The 15,142-nt window shown below is 38.2% G+C and overlaps 1 protein-coding gene and 1 long non-coding RNA gene across 3 annotated transcripts in view; one reads left to right on the top strand and one right to left on the bottom strand.

The window, feature by feature from the left end:
• Nucleotides 1-2,584: 2,584 nt before the first annotated feature.
• On the bottom strand, nt 2,585-7,542 carry LOC135206239 (uncharacterized). The gene is made up of 3 exons (XR_010312700.1): nt 7,409-7,542; nt 3,300-3,501; nt 2,585-2,654 (listed from the first exon to the last, which is right to left on the bottom strand). It is a non-coding gene; the product is annotated as an uncharacterized LOC135206239 (long non-coding RNA).
• LOC135206237 (large ribosomal subunit protein mL46-like) overlaps nt 4,841-15,142 on the top strand; it is a 72,318-nt gene continuing 62,016 nt past the window's right edge. The window contains exon 1 of one of the 2 annotated variants that reach the window (XM_064237612.1): nt 4,841-4,937. Coding sequence is in view for 1 of the 2 variants with exons in the window: in XM_064237611.1 (XP_064093681.1) it covers nt 10,246-10,339 (94 nt within the window). In the remaining variant the exon portion in view is untranslated. Of the gene's footprint in view, nt 4,938-10,088; nt 10,340-15,142 lie in introns of those variants that run through there. The other variant, XM_064237611.1, reaches the window with a different exon arrangement.

Genomic DNA, 15,142 nt, shown 5'->3' with positions numbered 1-15,142 from the left:
TCGAAAAGGTTTCTTCTGCAAGGGCGATTCCAAGGAGGTAGGCGTCACGGTCGAGGGTTTAACTCGCTTAGAAGACTGAGCAAGTAAGTCAGTACTAGACTTCTTTTCTAGTGCTGAATGTGTCTTGGCCACTGTTTCTTCAGGGAACAGATGATTCTTGTCAAGAGAAGAAAACAAAAGGGCGGACTTCTGAGGTGAAGCGACTCCTCTCGAAACAAAAGAACACCAGGGCTGCCTTTCTTGAGAGTCCCGAATGCAAAGAGAGAGGCCAGCTCATCGCAACCATCCCGAACTGATTTGTCGGCACAAGACAAAACCCCAAGCCAGTCCGATGCCAGGTCCTCCTGGAGAGTAGGGAATTCCTCTATTTTCGTAGCGAGGGCTCCGATCGTCCAGTCCAAGAAGCTCATAATCTCCAAAATCTTGAAGATATTCTTTACCAAATGGTCCAACTCGGGTGATGTAAAGAATATTTTAGCTGCTGCAAACACGGACCTCCTATTTGCATCTACCAGGCCAGAGAAGTCCCTCTGGGAGGAGGCAGACACTACCATGGAGGGGGCTTCTCCTGTTTGAAGAACTATACCTCTTCTTCAACAAGTTTTGACAGAGGATAGGCGAAAGTTGCTTTCCCAAGCTCTCTCTTGAACTTCAACCAGTCTTATATATCAAGAAGCGACCGTTTAGTAGCCTTGGAAAGTACGAGCTTCAGGAGAAGAGGATCGAAATTCTTCCTTTTCATCAGGAAGATGGAAGCAGGCGACCTGGGAGCGGCTGCTACAAAGTAATCCGGGTACATGTCCAGGAGGTAGAGTAAAAGCTTCGAATAGCACGAGAGAGGGATAGAGTCCGCTTCTAAGTCCTCCTCGTCATCTGAAGAGATAGGCAACAGAGAGGGTTCTTGATTCGACTCATTGTTCTTCGGACATTGTTTGCTTTCTTTCATCCAGTTCATCAGCTCTTGCAGTTGTCGACGTAAAGGAACTAAATTCACGTCTTCTTGAGTTGAAGTCGTAGCAACTGGGTTTGTGGACTTCGACATGATCGACACCAAAGGTCTCGCGCCAGTCGAATTATCTGTCGCATGCGAAGTCGAAGGTAAACTTTTGACAGCTTGACGAGTCGAAGATCTCGACGGACTCAGAATCGGTCGTTCCACAATCGAGTCGTGGACGGCTATCGCTGTCGTGAGAATCCGAGGCGAAGTCCATGTAGCTACGCTAAATGACAGGCGAGGGTTATCTACTTCTCTGTTCCTCTTCACAGGGGGCGGAGAGAACACCTCTTCAGTCGAACTTCTCTTCAACGGACGTGAGGCTGAACAATCACGCCACTTACGACATCTAATCGGCGACGAATCACTCGACTCTATCGATAACTGATTACAGAATGACACACCTTTCTAATGGTGTTTAGTCGAACCCTCCTGTCGCACCACAGGATTGACGGAGGAAGCGACTGTCTGTGGGCAAACCCCGACAGTCTCCCTTGGACCTCCGGTATGTCTTCTCCCCGAGGCGGGGGAGCGGGACAGGGACCTTCATCTAGGAGGACTATCGGGACAAACAGCCACCCCCTCAGATTGCACTGCACTGACACTTTCCACTTCACTAGAAGTCTTTTCTATGAAAGACTTTACCGATAAACCTAACTGCATAACCTTATTAGTTAATACATCAAATTTCTTTTCAAATTTAGACTTGAGGCTGGCAATGGTGTCAGGAGAAACTCCACGGGAAGTTGGCAAGGGAGTTACAGGAGCAGGAGTAGGAGGACTCAAGATCGGAGACATAATAAGAGGAGAAGGAGAAGGAACAGGAGCAGGTGCTTCGATAGAAGAAGCAGAAGAAGCTAAACTAGTCTTACTTTTAGCTCTCAGAGCCGCCTTCCTCTTCCTATCCTTAATTACCTTCCCCGAGTGAGAAACAAAAACTTTGCACTGTTGTTCACTCCAATCCTTGCATTCATCACAAGTACTCTCTTGAGCACTCACAACCCCTACACTTAATGCACTTGGTGTGCGAATCATAAATTAATTTAACTAACCTAGTTTTGGACCCTCCGGCGCAAAACCTAACTACTGAAGGACTAGAGTCCGACATGATAGTAAGACCACAAAATTGCAGAAAAGAAATTCAGCTAACTAGCTTCAAATCCCACAAACACGGATTGAATACTTCACCGATTTGGAACCGATATTGAGAGATATACTTCCAACAAATGAAGAAAAAAGTCTGCAACGACCACCGATGTTCACCAGAAACCAGCAGAGAACGAATTGTGTTACCTGGGCAGTTGTACCTGGAGCTCCCTCGAGTGGAGGGAGATGACGTCACCTACATCAGCGATGGCAGCTCCACCGCGGTAGTTTTGAATCTATTGTCTGCCATTCGTAGGGAACCTACAGCTGTATAATTGTTCGGTAAGACACTGCAATAAAATCATACTTCATATTGCAGTGATCATACCACATTAGAGAAAATCCTTTTATATTTTAAATCTGAACATTTTAAAAAAACATGAGACAACTAGGCAAGAAAATGATGGACGGAATTTGCAGAAGGAACAAGTCAGTAATGCCTTTACCTCTTTCCACAAAAGGATGACCTTAAGTGAAATGAGAACGACTGCCTTAGTAAACGTCTAATGAAATACTGTAAATAAAAAAAATATAGTTTACTTAAACTGTTGCCTAAAAATACAAAGTTGAATAAATTTCAAGTTGCATTATGGCCTTTTTCACACTTGCTGGCTTCAACACACTTTAAATGACCAGACAGAATGTTCCACTGTTTCACAGCAAAGGAGATGAATGATCTGCAGAACTGGATAGAGTGACTAATAATTAAATATATTTTACCTGAACTGCAAGGATTTGCTCTCAATGGAAAAAAATGGAACCTGAATGGGATGGGAGCAGAAAGGCCAGAAAGGCCCAGTGAAAAAGTAAAACAGAAAACTGCAATGTACTAAATCTAATGGAAAAAAGATGGCGATAATGTGGGAGTATGGTCTACAAGGGTGTCTCCCTTTGTTCTTTTTGGTGCTGCTTCAGGCTTTAGCCGCACAGCTTTCTGCATTTTATAACTTTGTCCTATGGTCCCTTCCTAACCACCTGTCTAACTTCTTCACCTTCACTTTGCTCCAGTTTTAACTGCTAATTCATTAGTAAACCATGCTAGTGTCTAGATATGGGGTTTCAGGAATTACAGTACGTATACTGTACTGTTATTTATAACAAATACAGCTGGAAACTTTTAACTTTAGTTACAATGTATGGTCTGTTAATGATGACCCACCTCTGACCGCAGTCATTAGGACACCACACTACTTCACAGCTCCATCCAGGCTTTGGTGGCTCCCGGCACTTGTTAAGTTTGAAACAGTGCTCACAGTGAAAATGAATATTGATGTCTACTTCAAAGTCAGAATCATCCGCATTAAATGATAAAGATTCATCTTTACTATCATCTGTGTCTGATTCCACAGGGGCCTCCATTTCTGAAAAAGAAGGAAAAATTAGTTGCAAAAGAAAAATTATATAGCCATGAGTTGGCAATGAAAGATTAGATTCACTCTCTAAACTATTGTTTGATATGTGATTTTTAGCCTGTATGATATCTGCTCTATATGAATACTCTTATGAAATTTGTATTAAATTTAATAAGATCAGAAATTTGCTAGAAAGTCTCCCAAAACCACAAACTTATGAGGCAATTGTAGCGGTGTCCACAAGAACATAGGAAATTAAGTACATATGATAGGGGAAAGCAAGCAGATACATACCATATTCTTTTATAAGTATTTTAAGGTCTGCTTTTATTTCATACATTCATAAGAATGCCCCCCTTAATACCATTAAATACAATTAATTCCAGTCTCCATTCCTTTGTTCTCTGTTACGTATTCACATTGATTTCTTCTCATTCATTCATTTATTTATGCAATCTTTATTTTCCCTCAACCCTCTTTTCTGTTGAGTCTGTGTTTTTGGATTAGTCATAGCAGGTGTTACATAGGTCTCCAGGTGTTCTTCCCTTCACAATCAGTCCCAGTTAATACACACACCTTAGAGCAGTTCTATAAAAAAAACCTTTTTCTTTGTTTTTCATTATTATACATTCTTAATTCTTCTCTTTCTTTAATTCACTCCCATATTTTCCTTTTAATAAATTCTTGCTAGCTGTTAGTTGTAAGGATTGATGTCAAAGATAGGAAAATGATGATTGCATATATTTTTTTTCATTTCCACTACATTCATTGATATGCTTCAATTTTTATTACCTACTATTTGTACATCAGTACGTAAAGGGAAAACATAATATAAAAAATTTAAATACAACAGGTAATTTCCTCAACTGTTCCAGTCTACGAAATAGATATAAAAAATTGTTTCCACATAAAAGTCACTTGACAAAATATCTTTCATATCGTGTGGATTGACTTTGGTGTCCCTTGTGGTTTAAACCTGTATCAAAAGTATCTGTGAGATTAGATGATCTTTTTAGCTATACCACTAATTTCAAAGTTTTTTCCATAAGCACAAAAATTTCAAAGTTCAAATGCATTGTCTTCAAACTCAACTATTCAAGTACCATGGTTATAATCCTATATCTCACACTTATGTTTAATTCTTTTGTGAACATGAGCATCCTTTAAATATGTGCATTGAGTCAATATCACCATATTATCACATATCTCTAAACTGAAAGCTGTAACCTTAGATCTTTTTGTATAAGTGACATTTCACTGTCCAAAGTCTCAAATCACCAGAGGTCACTAGTATATAGTATGTTTACAAGTTTGTTTCTATGCTAACTTTTGATCATTGAACGTCATAGTTTTTCAAGAGTTGAAAGTCAGTTGTTATTATGAGTTTGTTATTGTACTCATTTGAGACATCTTCAGTGCAGCTAGTAATTATAAGTCTTAATACGGTGAGTTAAAAATATGGTTTGTGGTGGTATTTGGTTTTATAAACTGTAGTTCAGAAAGCATAAGAGTGAGATTGAGATCTTAGTAAAAGATTGATGATGTTGTGCAGGTATTAGGATTGTGTTTATTAATTAAATGTTATGCTTACCTATGTCTCTCTCTACATTTTACAGCCAAAATTAATACAATATCATATGGATTATTTGATTTACATGCAAATAGTGTAATGCACTACTGTAATATTTAACACTTTGGTTGAAGTTAAAGGTCACAGAAGTGTGATTAGTTCAATAATGCAGTGTATGGTTGATTTTTATGAGGTCCAAGCTATTTTCTTGCACTTACTTTTCACATAAGTTAGTTATTTGATACCATTAATCAGACAGCCTTTTCTAGGTTAGGCCTGAAAAAACTTTTATTAGCCATCTGATATCAAACAACTCAAAACCTATTAATAAAAGATTCTACTGTAAGAATAACAATTTAATTTATTTCACATATGCATCACTATTGTGTTAAGATTTTGTCCTGAAGAAGCCAAAAACTCATAATTGTGTACAGTATTAGTTTTTTTTTTTTTTTTTTGTACATGTCTGTACCAATTAATAAAACTTACTGAAAAACATGAAATGCCAATACAGTGATTAAAACTGATACTTTGTATGTAAGAACAACAGAATCAAGACCTATCGATCAGTATTAATCATAAGTATAGTATATTATAGGTTAGGTGTTCCATCTGAATCATTCAGAACACCAGTGCTTTCAAAGTTTCGACAAAATGATGAAAAGTTTCAGATATATAGCCTAGGCTACTGCTTATCTTTATTTCCCTCTAGGTCTCACTCAGCCGAAGGTGCTCTGCAAGACCCCCAAACTCAACTACGTAGTCATATAGGCTAGGTAGCCAGATTCATTCTGAGATTCTTATATCAGATTACTACTCCATATTTGTCAAATGCACAGTGTCACACTACTCAGAATGGAAAACTCATGCACTAAAGCATACTTTTAACTAAAATTAGCTTCAGACTAGGCTTGGTAGATCTAGGGTACTTATCCACAGCAGCCTAGACTAGGGCAGTTGCGGTTTTTCTATGCAGTTTTACCTACTGAACGAGAATTTCAAGTAATATTTATTCGGACGACTGTAATTAACCCCCCAGGGGCCAGTACTAAACACGGCGAAATACATTGGACGCCCCAATCTCTGGTGGATGTCGTATCCGCAGTTACATTCCTTGCAGTCTGTGCGTACTGCTTCTGTAGAAATACCCTAGGCTTACCTAAATGTTGACTGGCTTAGGCTACAAGGGCTAGAGAGCAATTAGGTTACCAGATTCCCTGGTTCAACTTTCCTGGGAGCTGGGAGGCTACAAAGCAGGGAGACGAGTAGGTGTGAGAAATCCAATAGTGAAATTGGACCAAACCTACCCTTTTCAAGAATGGCATGCCACTTAACTAACCTTACCTTGCTAACCTCACCAAGGGTGCCATGCCCTGACCTGAGAAGGGGGCTTCACCCTCCCTAGACCTTCCCAAGTAACGCTTGAATATCAGAAACAGATAGCAGTGCTGTGTGACATCATTCATACTATCAACTCTACTAAGAAACAATTAGTAGTAGCTAGGTATCTTCTGTAGAAAAATTGTTGATGGGCAAACTGATGTAGCCTAAATATGGGTAAGATAGGTACTTACCTAGGTTTAGGCAAGCTACTACCTACTACCTAGTATACCTAGGTACCTAGTTGTAGTAAGTTAGCCTACTTACTAATGGGGTGGTTTATAAGCACTTACTAGTAGTAGCTAGAGTAACTTATTTTTCTGTTGAATTTTCGCTAGGAGACGAAATTACCAGTGTTTACCCACGTCTCCTTATACTCTACATATACTAGGTACCCCACATCTGTCAAACTTGGCCTGACCTGTCAAACTGTCAAGTTAGTAACGAAAGAATAGCTAAAGCCTACCGGCAGAGACCTATAGTAACGGGACAGGTAAGGTGTGACGGGCCCTGTGAAAGCTTCGTCAAGTGAGACAGGTGTGAGGAGGAGGGAACTCGCGCACACCTTGTGGCCCAAAGAGGCTGAGTAGGATTATTAGCCTTAGGCCGGGAGAGGAAAGTTGATCTCGCTCATTCTCAGACTACCTACTTGAGAACCACTCGTCTGTTTCCACCTTACGCTTTGGTAACTTCTAAAGATAGCCTTTGGCTGTTATTCACACTCTGGGCCAGAAAACCGATATCACCTTATACATTCGTAAATTTAGTATATATAGTTAAAAACGAACTTCTGTTAAATTAATAGTAAAAGAAATGTGATATTTAACCACTTAAACCCACTCGTTCATTTACCCTCAAGTAGCACTTAAATACCACCCGAACACATCCTTATTTCTTCCTATTTGCACTTCTAATTCTATGTATTTATCATTGTGCGTAATTGTAATTTCAAATATTATACGATACCTTTTCGTACAAATTACGGAAAGAGAGAGAAAAAGCATACAAATAATAGCTCAGTCCATCAACACCCGGATTTGTTCTCAAGTATTGCCCTTACGTCACTGTCCGTCAAGATTGCTAATGTTGCAAAACAATGAATCTCCCTCACCTGGTGAGATGTCCAATATATTTCTCGTGCATTTTCTAATGAATACGAGATACGAATGGTTTGAAGATAACACGAAATGCAACCATCCACTCAGATTATCTGTTTTCAGTTAAAAAGTACGTTAGTTAAAAAAATGAAGTAAATTGGTTAAAAATAATCATTCCTCGCATATCATAGTGTCTATATATATATATATATATATATAGATATATATTATATAATTATATATATAATAATATATATAATTTATAATTAGATAGATAATATATATGTTATATTATAGTTACATTATATATAATATATCTATATATTACAAAAAAGCATTCAGCCATTGCAACTAATTGTCCGTTAACTGCTGAATTGAGGATGGACCTGACCTATGCAGCAATTTCCATTTCAGCAGCCATTTCACTTAGAAACCTATGCAAGTCTTAGCAGGGCATTAAGTAGAACCCCAGAAATCTCCTCTTTCGTGCGTGTAGTAGCTCCAAAACCTCTTCCACACCATCTGCCCGGTACTTTTTCCCAACATTAGACCAGTTTTACAGACTTAATTCGTTAAATCGTTGTTCTCAATTATCTGCATGGGATCATTATTCGTCAAAAAGCACTCTACTTACCTACTCAAGTTTTGAGCAGACCTCTTTCCACCACAGGCTCTTGGAGTCTGTAATTATATCTTCAACTTTTTTAACCGTCTTCCCTCACCTCTGTCTCATATGTATGTATGTATGTATGTATGTATGTATGTATGTATGTATGTATGTATGTATGTATGTATGTATGTATGTATGTATGTATGTATGTATGTATGTATGTATGTATGTATGTATGTATGTATGTATGTATGTATAATCATTTGTTTATTTGTTATACAAACAATCCATTTCAGAACCAACCACGTTTTGGATCATATGTCGTTATTGTTTTACAGGTAACAAACACTTAAGTGGTAATAAAGGCAAATTAAAAGAAACAAGTCCCATTGAAAGAGTTTAAAGCAGAAATTCAATTTGAACGAAACCAACATTATTTTCGTCATTATTTCAGCACATCTTTGAGCGAAAAGGTGCTTGTCATCCACACTTCATAGTGTTTCATGAATATAAACGAAGATATTTGCTGCCATAGTCTTGTGATCCTCTTAACATTTTCTTCAACACTATTGGTAACATTTTTATTCCAATACTCTATTATATACTGAGCAGCCCTTTTTAGTGTTTCTCTTTTGTATAATTCTTCAAAAACATAAATGTGTTTTGTCTACTTAGCAGTCACTTCGTTTTTTCTCCTTTTATTCTGCTGCACTAGATGCAGGGTCGTAAAATTTGATTAATGTGTTCATCTTGAGTCTGTATAACAAGCTGCCTGGCATGGAATTTATTCTCTTGTTTGTCCATGGACACATATGTTTGTCTAGTCTTACAAATTACAGTCGATTTATTTTCACTGATTCTGGATGATAATGTGTAACATGTGGGAAACGTGGAAGCAGCCGTTAAGCGTTAGCTTATTTATCTTCAAAAGTGAGGGCCGTGCTTCTCTGAATAGCTATATATTATACAAGTTTGGAATGTTTTATATTATGCCATTGCTCAGAGTGTATTGTATATTTTGCCATTGCCCGTTCTGTTTCAGTAGCGAGGTAAAGGCAGTGAGCTTTAAATCCAGAAGTTTCATTTACTTTAGTTTTGAGTGACATTCAAATTTTTATAAGACGCATCACAGGAGCAATTTAATATTTACCTTTAATATAATCTGTAAAGATGAGTTTGAAATTACAGGACGAGTTCTGTTTCCTTCCTCTGGAGATAATTTTAACATCACCCCTCACCTCCAAGATTCTGACAAGATACCCTCATCAAATCCATGCTAATGTACCTTATTCTAGGGTGTTCCATCTTACTGGCCATCCCCGAATCATGTATGAAAGGGTTGCAGTTTAACCTAACTTAACCAGGGTATCACTTCCTAATTTAGCTGGAGGCTTTGCTTTTTACCTGTTATTATTAACTCTGATTCGTATATGGCCCATTTCCACCCTCAAGTCAACACGAAATTCTTTGGTGTTCAGTGTAGTAAAATGTGCAGAGCATGAATTACTAGTCACTATTATTTTTTTTTTTTCATATGTAACCAACAATTATCTTAAATTTTATTTTGAAGTTACACTTTATGACGACAGCTTACAGTTGTAGGCTACAACATACAACTAACAATTGGGGTAATTGACAATTAGAATATCATCTGCCTGCCTGTCAAAATAATGATTGTCTCAAGGTTGCAGTCATAATGCTGGGATACAATAAGCATGAAGTATACCATGGCTGAAACTTGATTATGTGAGCTTTCAAAACTAGTATTAAAGACATAGGTATGATATAGCATTGTCAGACATCACTAAACACATAGAGGAATGTACTTTTTATCACTTGGCGATGAAGACGATGTTCAGTCAGCGGTTCTTTCCAAGATGGCGGTGTAAGAAGCTCGTTCATATGTTGAATATGTGGATCTATTTTTTTTACCTTCAATGTTTACACAACTGGCCGCAGCTCAGCAGCTGATTCCTCTGACCGTACCGCCTGTCTTAAAGTCGTTTGAAATGCGCATAATTTAAGATTTTTATAAGTATTTCCATACTTAATTCAATTATTGACCCTTATATGTAATAATTAAAGCGACAACAGTGATGCAAACGAGTAGATCATTGCGTTGCCTCCTCGGAATTCTGAGAACGAGGAGTGTCGGTGTCAAGGATGCTCTTAGATTCACTTGCCCCTCCGGTAAGTCTTTCTTGCCCCATGTCGCCAAGGTGTCCTAATGATAGTAAATGAGTATTTTTTTTTTTTTTTTAGTTAAATAGTGGAAGAAAACCCAAGTAAAATTACCGTCAGATCACTGTGGTCAGTAGCCTGTAAGATATCTTCTCTACGGTACGTGGCCATTTACCGGTATCCCATTTTATACCTACCTAAGGTATATTTCAACTGATTACCTAGGCCGAGTAGCGCCTCAGTGGCGTGGTCGGTATGGTCTTGGCCTGCCCGGCCCTTCCAATGAGGTGTGAGAGATGTGTATTTCTGGTGATAGAAGTTCACTCTCGACGTGGTTTGGAAGTCATGCAAAGCATTAGGTCCCGTTGTTGAATAGCCTAGGTAACCACTGTTTCCATGCAACGTAAAAACTCCATACAAACAACCAAGTGGACTACCTGGGCCAGTCTTGCCGCCTCGTTAACCCAACTTTCAGAAAAAGTGCTTTAACACTTCCTGACACCGGAGATGGACGCCAGTGACAAGTCGACGGTCGTGGAAGCAACACCTCAGGACCTTTACTTTCCTTTCGAAATAGGGGGAAACACTGCAGTATTCCATCTTCATCGCGTGGATTAGCCTTATTCACTTGATATTTAATTGGTGAAACAAGAATATACCTAATTAGCCTACATATTTGAGCATATAGTAGTACCATTCAAAAGATTGAAATTTCGTCAACATAATGTGAAACATGAAAGCGGCATGCGAACTAAAATAAGCATGTGAGGTCTTCGTAAAATATGTTTTCAAGGCAGTTTTGAAATCCAATAGGGCAGCACCCGAGTGAGGTGCCATTCGTAAGTGCAGTGGAACCACCATGTTTCCCAGCCTTCCCTGCACTCATTTGAACAATATTAGTGTATATAGGCCTATGTAACATTTATTGGTCTTAGTTAAGATTGCAGTTGTAATCGGCACAATAAAACAATATTTTGTTGCCTATATTAGTGAAAGTATGAAACTTCTTATTCTCAGGGTAATGGTTTGAACTGAAATTCATTTTTACCATATAATTGGTGGTTTTATCCTTGCTCCCATTACAACTGAAACTCCACAGTGCTTATTTGATTGTAATTATACATGTTTTGGTCTTAATTCACTCCAAATTGAACTTGAACTAGGATAAAAATCGCATGGTACAGGGGTGGACCATGTACGATCAATGTGTACAACCCCAAGAAAAGTACATTAATTGTAACGCGTCCTGACACCGGATTAGAGGTCTTTAGCTCTGTTTCTCACCAACAAGAAGTCGCGTCTGATGCCCATCTCCGATGTCAGGACGCGTTATATTGTACTTTTTTTGGGGCTGTATACATTGATCGTACATGGTCCACCCCTGTACCATGCGGTTTTTTACCCTATGTTGTGGTTCCTGGTTCCTAAGCGCTCACGCCACAATCACAGTTACTGGCAGCACACGAGTACACTGTTTATGAGGTGCAAAGCTTTATTCCTTTAATTATTTACTTTACTCATTATTTAGTCTAACATTACTTTGTTACTTCATAATGTTTATTTAATTCATGCCTATTATCCCTTTTTTTGCAACCAAATTAACCCCGAAAAATTACAGATATTTCTAAAGTAGATACGAGCAGACAGCAAAATGACTCATTGTTGCCAATCTAGTGGAGCTTCACACTTAATACTGATGTATTTACTAAGTGTTTCCATGAATTCTGGGTGTCATAGTAATGCAATAATGATAAAATTGCTCTAATGTGTTCTATACAGGCAGGTCACTCCCCGGGTTACGACAAGGGGTTCCTAAGTTCTTGAGAAGTGTTGTTACCCAAAAAAATCGTTGTAAGCCAGAACATCGTCAAAAGTCCTAAGAAAACCTTACTTTTAGTGCTTTGGGTGCATTAAAAACTATGTAAACTGCATTCTTCTTGCATTTTTCATCAAAAAAACCTTCAAATATTGATTATTTTGCATTATTGGTGTCATATTTCTCGTGCCAGATCAGTGTTGTAGATGCCGTAACCCTGGAAATAATTTCTGATGAATATAATTAAAAAGTGCCTTAACCTTGGAATGTCGTGAGCTGAACCCGTCGTAACCGGGGACTGCCTGTATATATAGTACCTACAAATAGATACGCTAATTTCACTTATTTCCCTGGTTTTATGTAAGTCTTATACCCAGTTTGGAGGGTAAACACATACCAATTGGCAACACTGATAAACAACAGAAGAGCGCGAAGAATGCCGTAGGTACCGTTCACAGCATAAATGTTGATATTTGAGTCAGGAATCTAATTACTTTTTCAACAACGAATATTTTCAAATTAATAATCATGAATAAGAAAAAATAAAAAATTATACAATTCATGACCTTATACTGCCGTTTTTAACATTTATTTAAATAATAATTATCTAATGCATGCTTTCTTTCTTCTTTTCTACCAAAAAATTCGTAGTTATTAAAATCGTGGGTTGAGAAGTTCATTGTTTTACGATTTTTGTGGAAGGAAAGTGCCCCAGTGTCTATGGGTACAAGTGGTGTGCGGATTTAACACATGGAATGGGAAGTTTATTAACGCAAGCGATTCCACAAACATCGAGATGGCATCAATCTTCTAAATATTCGGAGTTGTAAGTAGAAATTTCGATAGAGTCATGGATATGTGTGCACTGCGTATGGCCAGACTTTCATTAACCTCTGTTAAATCTTAAAAATATGACCTTAATTTCTAACTTTGGAGAAATACTTACTTTGAAAGATGAGTTGAGGTCTCGAGCTCCTGTTCTCACCACCAACTCGTGACCTGATCCCCATCTCCGGTGTCAGGACATGTTAAAAGTACTTTTTCGGAGGGTGGCTCTTCACACGCGGTGGAAACTGGATCCGCTAGTCCAGTCAGTTGTTTCACCTAAGTGTTTTCCCCCAAAGTACAAAATAATGTCATAATTTAAGTTTAAACTGAGGTTAATGACAGTCTATCCATGCGCAGTGCAAACTTACCTCCATGACACCTCTATGACGCTTTCAAAATTTTTACTTAAAACACCTCATATGTAGAAGATGGACGCCATCTTGATGTTTGCGGAGTCAATTGTGTCAATAAACTTTACATTTCCTGTGCTAAATCCGCACACCGCTTGTACCCATAGACGCTGGGACACTTTCTTCACAATAATCTTAAACCATGACGACTAAAGTCCAAGGAAACTTGTGATTTTTTGGGAGGAAAGAAGAAGAGTGCACTAGATAATTTTGAAATAAATACTAGTTAAACATCAGTGTAATGTTATGAATTACATAAATTTATTACTTATTCATGATAATACATAAATTTATTACTTATTCATGATAATTAATTTGAAAATACTCGTAGTTGAAAAAGTAACTAGATTCCTGTCAACGGTTTTGCTGTGAACAGTAGCTACGGTGGTGTTTGTGCTCACCTATTTACCCTCCAAACTGGGTATAAGACTTACACAAAACCGTGGTAATCAGTGAAGTTAGCGTATCTGTTTGTAGTATATTTGCATATTAGAGTAATTTTATCATTATTGTATTACTATGACAACTAGAATTCATGGAAGCAGTTTGTAAGTGCATTGGTGTATGTCTGAAGCTCCACTAAATTGGCAACGATGAAATTTTGCCATTTCTAGCATGCAAGCATTAAAGGTTACATTTATTTCAGGCATAGTTACAATTATTAAAAATAAAAAAGGTAGATCTAAGCCCACATACCACGGCGAACTAGACTGTGGCAATTGACGTTTTTCTATAGAATTTTACCTCCTGAACAAGAATTTAAAATATTTTTTTGGCCGGCTGTAATTAACATGTAATTTATCTTTGAACTCTATCCTATGGTAAGGGGGACCGATGGGAATGCGGGGTTTTGGGTGGGGTAAAACACTTGGGAGAATTATGCCTTACAACTCTATTCTACGGTAAGGGGGACCGATGGGAGAGCAGGGTTATGGGTGGGGTAAAACACTTGAGGGAAGTTTTGCCGTCTTTTGTGTTATTTCCTCTTATTTACAACATTTGAAACACGAAATATAAGCTGAAATAAAACGATAAATAAACCGATAATGGAGCCGTTACTTAGCCAAAATCCACCTATTGCTACTGCGATTACGATGCCGAATCCTACTACGCATACGCCAATACTACTGCGCATGCACCATGTTATAGGGGAGCTTTTGTTTCAGACTCCCTTCCTTTAAGGGGGGGTACGGTCAGGTAACATGTTCTACTAAGTTTGGTTAGGTTAACATCATAACCTATATGTTGCACTTGTAAGATTACCTTTCTTTAAGGGGGTATGCCCCCCGGTCAGGTAACATGTTACCAACTCGTACCTGTGCCTTCCTCTTCCATTACCCCACCCCATCCTCCCCTTACCGGACATATGGCTCCCTAACAGAATTCAAATATGGCGGTTTGTTTACGTTTCTTGGCCCTGAACCAAAACTTCGAAGTTTGTTCAGTCGAAGTAGACTATGGCAGTTGACATTTTTCTATGTTATTTTACTTACTTTACAAGAGTTTAAGGTAATATTTTGCCAGTCGAAGAGTTTAAGGTAATATTTGCCGGTTGACTGTAACTAATCTGTTATTTACCTTTGAACTCTGTATGTTGGTACGTCGCACCCCTTGTACTGTCATGTAGTCTTCAAAGGTAAATTACGGTTTAATGTATGACACTTACCTGGCAGGTATATATATAGCTATATTCTCTGTTCCACCTGGCAGAAATTTTCAAAACTCGCGGCAATCGCTAGTAACCTATTAGTAGTTCAG

Source organism: Macrobrachium nipponense, chromosome 29 (assembly GCF_015104395.2).
Source record: "Macrobrachium nipponense isolate FS-2020 chromosome 29, ASM1510439v2, whole genome shotgun sequence".
NCBI classification, from domain to species: Eukaryota; Metazoa; Arthropoda; class Malacostraca; order Decapoda; family Palaemonidae; genus Macrobrachium; species Macrobrachium nipponense.
Note: the sequence above shows the minus strand (reverse complement) of the source record. Positions and strands in the feature narration are given on the sequence as shown.